The 12,135-nt window shown below is 55.5% G+C and overlaps 2 protein-coding genes across 2 annotated transcripts; both read right to left on the bottom strand.

The window, feature by feature from the left end:
• Positions 1 to 62: 62 nt before the first annotated feature.
• Positions 63 to 1,316, bottom strand: LOC112893917. Its single transcript, XM_025961445.1, has one exon. It carries the CDS (start codon positions 1,163 to 1,165, stop codon positions 359 to 361), a length of 807 nt encoding a protein of 268 aa, XP_025817230.1. The 5' UTR covers positions 1,166 to 1,316; the 3' UTR covers positions 63 to 358.
• A 2,686-nt stretch (positions 1,317 to 4,002) lies between these two features.
• Positions 4,003 to 5,706, bottom strand: LOC112895198. The gene has a single exon (XM_025963118.1). It carries the CDS (start codon positions 5,291 to 5,293, stop codon positions 4,565 to 4,567), a length of 729 nt encoding a protein of 242 aa, XP_025818903.1. The 5' UTR covers positions 5,294 to 5,706; the 3' UTR covers positions 4,003 to 4,564.
• Between the last annotated feature and the right edge of the window lie 6,429 nt (positions 5,707 to 12,135).

Genomic DNA, 12,135 nt, shown 5'->3' with positions numbered 1-12,135 from the left:
AAAAAAAAGCTTATCTAAACCGAATTCTCTGCCACACACAAATTTTATCAGAGACACTGTACTGAAGGAGGCAGAGAAACATGGGTCGCATTATGAAAATGAATAAACAAACAAAACCAAAAATAACATGCGAGTATCACAGTACACGCTGCTCTAGTGCTCCATTACCTTCTTTTTGCCCTTTTTGACATACCAATGCAAACAACGTTGATGAGGCCGTGCTAGCTATTTGTACACTAATCCTATTGATCCAAGCCGATAATTATTTAACTGTAAAACAAGTGTATAGTACTCGTAGCCAGAGTATGCACAGAAAGCAAGTAAGCAAGGATCCTACGGACAGCTTGGAGGAAGCGCGTTAGAACGGGTGATAGCTCCGGCGCAGCCCGCTGATGTTGGCGAACAGCCCGACGAGCTCTTGCTTGTACGGCAGGTACGAGCGCCTCCGGCTGCCGCTGCCGCCGCCGCCGCCTCTGCCGTAATATCTCAACTGATTGGCCGCGCCTACGCCATCGCGGACTTTGATGGTGCTGCCGCCGCCTTCCTCCTCTTCCTTGTGACGAGGAGGAGGCGGCGGCGGCGGCTCCGGACCGGCGGCGGCGGCGGCGGTCAGGAACACGAACTTCTCCTTGCCGTCGCTGTGGCTCCGGCCGACGAGGCGTTCGCTGATGCGGCGCCAGCGGAGGACCGACCCCGTGGAGCCGCTCTTCCGGCACCGCCGCGGGGACGCCGGCGCCGACTCCAGCGCCGGGCCGCCGCCGGGCGCCCACAGGCAGTAGCTCTCCGGCGGCACGCCCTCCAGCTCCTCGTCCGCGGCGGCGGAGGCCTCTTCGCCGTCCTCCTCCTGCCAGGCCCGCGCGCTCGCCGACCGCGCGTCCTCCTGCCGCGCGCGGAACTCCCGCTCCTCCAGCAGGAGCCGGCCCAGCGGCACCCGCAAGGTGGCCGTCTCCGGCTCGTCCTCCCCCGCCTCCCCCGTCGGCGGCGGGGACGGCGGCCGGCCGAAGATCGGGTACACGGGCACGACGCACGCGTCGGCGGCGAGCGGCAGGGCCGGGAAGCTGAACCCGTCGTCTTCCTCGTCCTCGGCCTCCACCTCGACCTCTACGGCGGCGAGAGGAGGCTCCGAAAGGTTCTTGCCGGGACCCTGGCCTGTGTCCTCCTCCATCACCGATCTCTCCTCGCTTACTCCCGCGGCTTCCGAGACTTTTTGCGGCCTCGGTTGATTGGCTGCGCTCCCCTGATTTTTCCTCTTCTCGGCGTGAGGCTGTGGCGGCGCGAACAGAGAGAGGACGGGTGCTGTGCGATGGGCGCCGGGGCGGGCGGGGCGGCAGATAAGGGGCGCTCTCCGTGCTGCTGGCAGGTGGGTCACACCACCCTTCCGGGACCACGAGTCAGTGTGTGGCAACGGAGGATGGTTGCGGCGGTGGGGCCGGGGTTCGCGGGACACGTCACACGTGCCGGTCCGAGGATACGACGCGAAGAGGGCTAGGGGGTGGATTCGTACGGCGGCGGCGGTGGCAGTTCTAGAAGGCCGGGAACGAGCGGAACGTGTCGGCACGCGACCTGGATGGGTTCGCCCAAGCGAACAGAACAGAGCAGAGCTGAGAACTGGCCAACTTGGAGCCCCCGAACTTGAGCGAGCGATTGTTCTGGTCGTTCCCAGAACGTGGAAGTGGCTCACCGAACTCGGATCCGGCGGGAGAAGGGGTCAGCCGGTCAGGGGAGCTGGGCTCGTCAGATCGCCTGAACAGGCTACGGATCTGGTTGACCCAATCCGTCCGATCGATGTCTGTCTGTTAAACGGCCGCACTTGCCTCCCCCTTCCCGAGTTCCCGGCCTCTTCCTTCCGCCTGCTGGCCGATTGCTCGACGAAGAATCCTAGAGAATTCTTTGGTTGGCAACTGGCATGCTGCCGATGGCCCGGGGGATCCGTACGCGCCGGCCCGGGCCGACAGATCGGCCGTCGTTCGCAGGGTTGTTGGGCCGTGCCGTCGGGCCGTCGGCTTCGTGCTGCTCCTGGAAGGCGACTGATGCTAGCAGCGGAAAGGACCGAGCTCCTAGCTAGCGGTAGTGGTAGTTAGCCTAGTAGGTGGCGGATTCTCTAGGCTGGGGAGGATGTCACACGCTAGCAGGATGGGGGAGCAGTGCAGCGGCGAACACGCTAGTTGCGTGGCCACGCAAAATGGCAGGGGACCAAAGCTTGCAGCTCCGGCGGGCGGCTGCTAGATAATAAACGAGGCCCGCCTAGACGAAACTAGCCCGCCTAGATGTGTCCCCGACGAGAGAGGAGAGGTGTGTGATTCCTCCTGGACCGAATTTCCCGGGGTCCGTGGTTGCCTTGACGTGGACTGGACCAGGTTGCTGTGGTAGGCTCGGAAGAGAGAGCTCAGCCACTTCCGTGCGAGCTATGGTCCAGCCCATCACGGCGCGGCCTGCAGACTTCAGTTTCTCAAAGCCTGCAGCAAACTCCCTCCCTCGCTGGCTGGCAGCACGCAGCAGCTGCGCTGAAGTTCCTTTGTCTACGTGTGAGTGTGGTGTTGGGTGTGTGTGTCTGTCCATGTGAAAGTTCAGATACTGCAACTGCAACTTGTACTCTCACACGCAAGGCTATCTTAGAAAAAAAAGTTTCTTTGTCACACACACCCCAAACCCTCTCTCCAATGGGCTGCAGCCTGCAGGATATGGCCATTCCTCTGTGGTCCAGGGCCGGATTCAGAAACAGTGCAATGCTGGTCTTGTGGAAGTGGAACTCGTGTCCCAACGATTGCCCCTGAGATATGTACTATTTCAGAATTTTCCCTTTTCAACAGATTTAAGGAAGTCTCTGCTACAATTTGACAGCTCCAAACTGTGACTCAATAAACCATTTATTTACCTTTAAACTCTGATTGAGTAATAACTTCTAAACGGGAGCGTTAAAGTTTTGAGGGCCTAGCTCTTCTCGTTCCCAACCAGAGGCAAAACCTAAACTTACGGCGTCTGACATACTCCAACCCTAAATAGAGGAGAACGCGAGAGGATGTAGGATATGGCAAACGAGGCCCATTGTCAGTGGAAGAGGTGCCGCGTGGCTATTTTTTTGGCCGCTTTTTCCGGCTCCATCTCTGTGCATTAATTCTCTGAACTGGCAGATGGGACCCATCCTTGTTCACTAATCTCTACTCTTCAACAGATGCCATGGTGTTTTTCAGTTCCATTAGGAAACTATGGATCAACACAACTAAAAAATGAATGGATCACCGAATGCTAGATTAAGACCATCTCCAAGCAGAACCCAAAAAAAAACAAATCAGCTACACGGGAAACCGGATTTTTGAAGTCCCAAACCAAATCGAGCCTTCAACTTGAAAGGACTGATTTGCTAATCAAGGACATGGACATGGTGCTGAAGCAATTGGAGCCGGTCACCATCGATCGCATTAACCTTGTTCCTCATCGTCTTCGTCGCCTACCGTCAGAAACTCAAGATACGCACTGGCGATGCTGTCGCCGATGCTTGTCCTTTCGTTGGCGACGGAGGCCTCTCAGACGACTTGCCGGGGCATGGCGCGCGCACAAAGAGCTCGTGTATTGGTGTCGGCCATTGAGGCATTGACCGAGGAGGAGAGTGAGAGCAGCGAGGATGACGAAGGCGCAGGGACGTGAACGACGAAACAATGAAACATGCCGCGTGTCATACGCATGGTTGGTCAACACTCCAACGGGAAAAGGCAAAGTGGCCTACGCCTACCAGGTTTCGCCACGTAATAACTAGCAGGAAGGCAAACATTTCGTAAGAATATTAGAATAGCATCTCGGTTAAGTAGGATATATACAAAGATAATAAATAATTGCTCAGCTGACCGTCTAGTCAGAGAGGAAAATTGTCAGTTGAGCGTGGTACTTATTTGCAACCGACAAACATTTGCACGCGCCTGGTCGGGCGATAGTGATCGTGCGCGAATCATACGCATGGATGCGTCTGCCTTCTGCAATCCGTCTGATCAGACACCGACGATCAGATTCGAGCCAAGGATGTACAATATTTCTGGGGGAAAAACAAGTATGTACAGAGACCGCCAAAAACCAGCAACCCGGAGAACTCGGCCGATAAAATTATGTACAGCTTGGAAAAATACAGCCGGAGCTCCCAGAAATTATGTAAGAAGAAATGGACGGAACAGAGAGCCACTTGGAGACGAGCAGAGCTGCAGAAGAAGGCAGGCCCTCCGGGTTTGCCGCTGTGCTCTGGAATTGTTTCTGCTCGGGGCTGCGCGGCACTCGCGACGCGACGGCTTGCCGCCAAGGCCGCGAATCAAGCAGCGATCCCCATGCCCGGCTCCGGTCATGGCGGTTCTTCCGAGCATCCTCGGCCGGCCTATTGATTCCGCTCGGAGGCACGGTCACGGACCATGGACTCTTGAGTTTACCGTGCGGACTCAGAGGATCTGCTCCCCAAGCTCCCGGCATTGCCGCCGCGGCGTGCGCCAGCAGTAGCTGCCGCCGTGCTCGTGCGGCGACGAACCTTTCAGGGAGGACGAACGAACGAACGCGGGCGCAGCGGAGTGCAGGACGGCTTCGCCGGTCACGACTCGCACCGCAGGTCCGCGTCCTTTCTCCCGCCGTCGCCGCCGTCGGCGCTGCGGGCCGTGGCCACGCCGCCGGGCCTCACGGGCGTGGGCGGGGTCACGGAGATTGACAGGCGGCCGAATCCCCAGTGCCCCACCCGGTACATCTCCATCCACACCTTCTCCGCGTCGAGCCTGCCTGACGACGAGTTGCTCGCTCTCGCCCGCGTGGCCGCCTCGCCGCGAGCGTCCGCCTCCAAGCCAAGCGCTCCTTTCGCCGCGGCGTCGGCGTCCAGCACCTCCAGCGCCCCGTGGGAGTGGCCGACAGCCGCGGCGGCGCGGCATTTGGCCTTGGCGGCGGGGTCCATGTCGCGCACCCGCTTCTTGTGCCGCAGCTCGCCGTGGCGCCGCCGCAGCCGCCGCAGGCAGCGGCGCGCCACGGCGAGCGGGGCCTTGACGAAGGCCAGCCCCAGAAGGCTGACCACGGCGCACGGGCAGCACCCGAGCGCGATGACGTCCGCCAGCGTCACCGCCACGCAGGACCGGCACGTCTGCGCCGTGCAGTCCGCCTGGTCCACCACCGGGACGCCCGCGGCTGCCGGCCCGCACCCGTCGCCGCCACCGCCGTGCCCGTCGTGGTGGTAGAACCGCCCGCGCCGGCTCGCCGCCATCGCGCCACCGCCAGCGCCGCCGCGACGACCCCCGGCGGTCAATCCCTCATGCTTCCGCCGCTTCAGCCTGTCCATGACAGGGAGTAGGAGCGAGCCGTGAGCTCAAGAACAACTGAAGTGAAACCACAGGCCAGACGGCCATGGCGTCACCGCATCACCGCGCAATTCGCCGTCGGGTCTCGAGGGCAGCAGCGGGCTGGCTGGCTGGCGAGTAAACGGAGGGCAGTAATTAAGTAGAGATGGTGGTGGTGGACTGCGCGGGAGGGAGGGGAAAAGCTGTCGTTTTCCAGCACAGTGGCGGGCCGGGAACGCCGCCACATGTTGCGAAGCGAGGCCCGGACATGGACACATGCGGAGCGATGTGCAAACCCCTCCATAAATGGAAGGTTTTGGCGCATGGCGAAGGCGTCAAGTGGTGGCTCGGCCTCGAGTAGACCAGACCGGAGGGAGTACCGGACCAGACCGCCGAGGCCGAGACGGAACAACTCCTACGCCATTAGGAGCTAGGAGCTTAAGCTTAGGACGCTATCAATCCTGCCCAGCTAGCTGCTATTATGTGTTAACCGAGGCCGTGACAGATCACGAATTCAGGAGAGCGCGGGAGAGAGATACTCTAGTACTGTAGTGGTTTACTCGGCCATTAAGTGTGGACACCAGGAGGGCAGCTCACGAGCAACCGGTAACGGTTTACGGGCGGCCAGGTCGGCAGAACAGGAGAAGCAATGGTAGCCAGCCGCTACCAGTTCAGCCTCCTCTCCGCTCTGCTCTGCTCTGTTCTGCTCCCGCTCCTCTGCATTCGGAGGCCACGGCACGTACGCGCCCTGCTGAGTCTGCTCTGCTCTGCTCTGCTCGTCTCGGCGCCGGGGGTCCAGCGAACTTTTGGTCCTGGTCCTGGGCACTGTGCGGACACGTCGGACGGGTACAGCTGGGAACTGTAGCGCCCATCAGCGCCGGACTATAGCTGGCGTCTGGCGAGGCGGCAGCCAGCCAAGCCACTCGCTGTAGCATGGCGCGGCGCGGCGTGGATCTCTGAAACTGATCTCCGGCCCGGCCGGCCGGCCTGAGTGAGTGCCTGACGCAGGGCGGGCCCGGCGTGGAGTGAATTGCCGGGGCTTTGGGTACGTTGGCTTTAAGATTTCTGCTTTCTAGTGGCAAGTACTGCATCAGATGATGCCAAGGACAGATAATGCCCTAGGCCTCGTTTCAGTTCTTCAAGGTCATTCTGCTGTGTTACTATTGGACGGTGATGATCTTGAGTCTTGACAACATGTGTCCGCAGGGTGAGATAGCTGGAGGGGAAGGGAGGAGGACACACGAGCGAGACATGTCGGAGTAGGAGGGATCTGGTAGCATCTGATCTGCTGTGGTTTTGTCTGCCGCTGTGCATTGTATCACCAAGTGCCTAAGCTTGACTAGGCTGGATAGAGCGAATCAAGAGTTTGACCAAACTGAAGTTGAACTCTACTTAAAATAAACTGAAAATCCACGAGTTCAATTTTGCTTCCTAGTTCCTACTGAAGAATTTAACCTCAGCCTTGAGTTAAATTTGTTACTGTTACTGCTCCAAATGCCATTTACAATTTGCACTAAATTTCCACTCCTAACATTATCTTTTTTTAAAAAAACTATTCATAACATCATCTTGAAGAAAAAGTGGGGGGACAAGCATGCGTGTCCAAGTACGGTCGAATCCTAACAGGATGCATAACCAATCGGATTTGTGTCGCCATCAATCCTACCGTGCTGCACAACGGGCAGCATTTGAATAGCAGGAGTACCACCACGCAGGGGCAGAGCGGCAACCTGCCGTGTCGTCCCTGTCCCCAAATCATTGCAGGTTAGACGACGACCCTAACCTGGAAGACACGATGATGATTGATGATCATTGCGGCGACCAAGCCGCACGCTTCCTCAATGTTTAGTGTGCGCCCGCCCGGTGGTTAAGGAAAGCAGGCCCCCAATTTTAGTTGCCGTCAGCGCAGGGCCACACACCAACAGAGAACTGTGTGAATTCTTTTTGATGATCAGTGGGGGAAACCAGTAGCTTTCTATGTGGAAAGCGGCCTCGTGTGTTCATGAAAGGATCCAGTACGCCGTCAGTGCAGGATGGATGATAGAAGCGGCGAAATGTCTCGGTTTTTTTAGAACGAACTGGACGTCATTAACCGAAAGATTAGGGCATGATTAGCAGACGGCTCTGGATTCTTTTTGTCATGTGGTTTCGTAGTCTAGCAAAGATGATGGTATGAATGCTGATAAGCTATGTCTAATTGTCTATGTGATCGTTGGAGTTACTGCTACACAAGCCTAGCTACCACGGTACAGTCACAGAAAAGGAAGGAGCACGCAGGGCAGCTTGTCTGTCTCATGCGCTTGACTCTGGACAGCAATGCAGCTATGGACGCTGCTTGGCGTAGGTATAGGTTGGCCGCCTGTTGCCGTCTAGACCTGGTCATGGCATGGCTTTAGGTTTGGGCGAAGGGGCGAGAGCCAGGAACCAGGATGATCACTCAGGCCTGCAAACAAAAGGGGAAGATTCCATCCACCTCAGGAATTAGAAAACCGCAGGCATGGTGCGGCCAGGACGCTCTACCATGGCCTAGAGCCGAGGCCGAACCAGTGATCCGGCGAGGAAGGGATGCATGCGCGCCTCGTCCAAATGATTCCGGCGGCAGGAGAAGAAAGCTGGGCGTATCATGCTCGGTGTCAGCGGGAGAGCCGCCGCCACCGGCCACCTCCCACCGGCCTGGGTTCTGAATCCTCTGAAGGCCGCAGCTGCGCCTGCCATTGCTGCAGACTTGCAGAGCAGCGGCTAGATCTCCTAGGACACCACGCTTGCCGAGGTACAACGGCATGGGCCACGACAAAGGTTATTTCCAGTCACAGTTCATCAGAGCCGGAGCAGGAAGTTATTGGCACCGCAGCGTGCGTAGTTAAGGGTCGCCATGTGCGCGCCTTCATTTCTGAAACTGCAGACGCGAGTTTACTCCTACAGTCCTGAAAAATGTAGCAGGACGACAGTACACTGTACTGCCAGCACGCTGCGCTTTTCTTTTTCTGCTGGTGTTTAAGGGCCTGTTTGGATTGAAGGAATTGAAAACATAGGAAAGGAAAAAAACGCAGGAAAGGAATATGAGTGTAGTGGCAAAACAGAGGAATGGAAAACACAGGAACGGGATTGGAGAGAGTGTTTGGAATGCAGGAATTCATGCTACAGGAATTTGTACAAAGACTTGGGATATTAACAAGCTTAGCACACAGTGAACGATTAAATAATACTGGTTCATAATATTAGTGGATCAAATAACAAAAAGCAAATCACAAACAACTGTTACTATGACATGTAGGGCAACCGGTCCATGAGCTCATTCCATCTGCTGGCACACATACCGGCAGCAGGTCGTCCTTATCCATCGACTACCATCCGCAGAACAGCAGCCAATCACTCCGTTGTTTCTTCTTCCTCTTCATCACACCCTTCACAGATCACAGTTGACACAGCAATGGTCGTGGTACAGATACAAGTTGTTATGGATAGCAACGAGGAATTGCCAGGAAGAGATTGGGAGTGGTTGCCGGACGGGCGGAAGCAAGCAGACATTTTTTTCTTTTGAAAAAGAGCAGCAAGCAGACACTCGTCGGTGAAGTTTGAGACAAAGCTCGTGTTCTCCAGGCGATTTCTTTTTTTTTCCCCTAATCCGTCTGGTTCTCTAGTCTCCATTTAATTGGATTGAAACCGATGAAATGCTTCTCTGTCTCGCTCGAGTTGCCTCGGGCTTCCGCGAAACCAGAGCCCAGACTGGATGTTTTATTTCCTGCGTTTTGCGAAAGAAACCAATCCTTTCCTGTGGAATTGATCTGTGTGTTCCTCCATTCCAAACGCTCATGACGTCAGCAAAAACAGAGGAACATTTTCCTTTGAAATTCCTATGAAAAGCCTCCATTCCAAACATGGCCTAAGTGTTAACCGAGTGCTACGATACCACATTTTGTCGGGTAGCAAGTACCAGCAGGTCTCGTCAAACCTGATTCCGTGGTCACCCATTAACGTGTGCTTATGAAGTTTTGCTCCTACTCTACTAGTAGATGAAGGAAGATGGACTGGTCGTGATGCAAGCAACAAAGCCTCGAGGCAACTGCAGTTTCAGCGATGCAATTAACGGAGCAAGCAAGGAGTTAGCAAGAACAGCAACTTACCCACAGCGAGCGAAGGTCCTGCCGTCAGCTATGCTCCGTCGCCTCCCCTGCCTCCGAGGATGTCCGAGGCCCCGGTGCGCGCCACCGCCGCCGCGCCGCGGGAGTGGTCAGAGGCGGGGGCTTCCCGGGGCGGCCTTCCGCGACGCGAGCGGCACCGCTTGGAGCGCGTCGTCGCGAGTCATGGTCCCATGGACACCGTAGCGGCCGGCTACAAGCAGCGGCCGGTGGCCGGCGGGCGTGCGTGCGGGCGGGCGACTAGCTAGCTAGTTCTGCCGAGGAGAGGAACGGCGGCAGAAGCGTCCGCAGCTGCAGCCTGCAGGCAGATGCGCTGGCTCTGTTTTCCCTCGGGACTTTATACGCGGCGACCCGCGCAAAAACCTGCATCGGAAATGCGGGGGGACAGACGGCAGAGGGCAGAGGAGGTGGTTTTGCAGGAAAGCCCCTCTGCGGTTCCGGTATTCAGGTGGGACCCCCGGATGCACTGCTGGCGCGAGGGAAGAATAGTTGACATGGAATTTTTTTTATGCGGTGGGATATACTAATGTTAAGCTGAAACTAGGGATAATGTTTCCTCGTCGAATTTGCCGTGGAAGCAAGCGCATGAACGAGGCGTTGCCGAATGCCGATTCAACGCGCAGGATGCACGAAGCAGCTCGGCTCCGCTCATACAATTCATCCCGAGATGAATAGTTTTTGCAAATAGACTCTGCTGAAAATTACTCCGGGCAGTAGGCTGCGAAATTACAGAGGCAGGGGGTGCCAAACTGCAAAAGCGGCATCTGTTTACCGAGGACCGTGAGAATCTCGTTTGACCTCTCGCTTCTCGGGGCGGCCAGTGCCCAGGAGTAGTTTGGCATTTTCCTACTCAATTCTGTACATTATTTTATCTGGCCGGTTTCAGACGATGCGCGCCACGTATTCACCGGATCGCACCCCTGATATGCCGAGTGGACGGCGAGCGAGGAAGCAAGCCCAGATCAGCAGCCAAACGTTTCCAACGCAAATTTGCCAAATGCTATGATTTTGCTTCGTCCAGATTGCACGCTCGTATTACAACCGGAAACTCTTCGCTGTTTGCTTTTGTTTTTTCCCCTGAAAATTACTACTAGTGGAGCTGCTCACAGTTTCGGGTTAGATTTTCTGAAAAACCACTCGTTGAACGTCAATGTATATGCTGGATGATTTTTTTGTTGAGATATGGTTATTATAATCTTTTTTTAGTCCCCAGATGTAAAAAAAAAAATATACTACCTCTTTCTATGACAATTTACTGAAACTAACATTGGCTCGCATGGCGCCTCTCCACACCCTCTACGGACCTAAAAAGACACTTTCTTTTTAGGAAGCATGAATAGATGGTTCATCACCGTGTACCAACCTATGTTTTTTTACAGTACAACACACACAAAAAAAAAGAAAAAAGGTATCATATGAGAACTTCGTACTCAAGTAATCAAACTATTTAGAGAGTCTATATAAATATAAATTATTGCCAATGTCCAATAAAATTGGCAATCAAATCAAATCTTAATGGACCAAGTTTTTATAAAGCGAAAGGGGACTTGATAGATTAGGTTACTATACGCAACAGGCGGTTCTACAAGTTCATGAGAATTTGATATTTTGTGCATAGATGCTGCTTAGGTCTCATATCCCATCCAGATTCATCTTCAACTAACTACTAACAAACTTATAGCAATTTTTTTACATTTGTTTACTGCGGCGGTAGTTTATTTTAGCAGATTTATAGACGGCAGCAAGCATGAACCATTTTGTCCTACGCTGCCTCGAATTTTTCCTCCCCAGGCCTGTACCCCTCTTTTACTTGCCATGTCCAGTCAGTTCCTGTCGGTACAAACAAAACGATCAATCAAGAGTGGACCTCGCGCTCTTTCTCTCGTCTCTCCCTTTCAATACGTGGCTGATGGTTGCGCAGCACGCATCCTATCAAAGATCACATCACATCCATGCTGGCCGGCCCTCCCCGTCCCCATGGCAGCTGCTTGGCTCCACGCCCTCCCTCAGCGAGTTCTTTATAGCAGCCGATGATGCCCTACGAGTTCGTGCGCATGTGCGCGGTGCGCGCGCGTGTGCCGTCTAGGCGTCTAGCTTAGCTAGATCGGTGGCCGGAAGGGGAGCAGGAGCGCGGTGGTGTTGAGCCGGTGACGAGGATGATGGACGAGACAGTTTCATTTTTCCCCATCCTCTCCGGCTCTCCCAACCGAACCTCCTCACCTAATCGCTGTAACCAACCGCCCATTCAGGCCGATATCTCCTAGGGCCATGAGCCTACGAGGGCACCAGCGGTTAACCTAATCACCAAGGGCTTGCATTTTTTTAATCTTTTTTTTCCTTCTAAGAAGCAGTGAGATGATCCATGGGTTAACCGGACAGCACAGCAGCCATCAGCTGCAAACCAGATCCGGATCAGCCAGGTGACGAGTGACGACGGTGGCGCCACTGCCAGATCGCTCGACGCCGACGGGAACTGCAGGTCATGTGCGTGGCCCGCCGTTTAAACTTTTGGTCAAATGCTGTCCGGGCTGGCTGGCCTGCTGGTAAACTACAGTGCACGGGGGCCTGCGTACACTGCACACGGCCCTGCATTATTACAAGAGGTGTTGAGGTTCGGTCGGTGCTGCTGCTGCTGCTGCTCCAGAGCCATGCATGTGAGCCGTTTGGCCGGCTATGGCTACTAGGAGGACTAGGAGAGGTGTGTT

Source organism: Panicum hallii, chromosome 5, assembly GCF_002211085.1.
Source record: "Panicum hallii strain FIL2 chromosome 5, PHallii_v3.1, whole genome shotgun sequence".
NCBI classification, from domain to species: Eukaryota; Viridiplantae; Streptophyta; class Magnoliopsida; order Poales; family Poaceae; genus Panicum; species Panicum hallii.
Note: the sequence above shows the minus strand (reverse complement) of the source record. Positions and strands in the feature narration are given on the sequence as shown.

What these genes read in the sequence shown, in the direction of transcription:
- LOC112895198 (XM_025963118.1), bottom strand. Translation starts at nt 5,293, where the DNA reads ATGGACAGGCTGAAGCGGCGGAAGCATGAGGGATTGACCGCCGGGGGT.
- LOC112893917 (XM_025961445.1), bottom strand. Translation starts at nt 1,165, where the DNA reads ATGGAGGAGGACACAGGCCAGGGTCCCGGCAAGAACCTTTCGGAGCCT.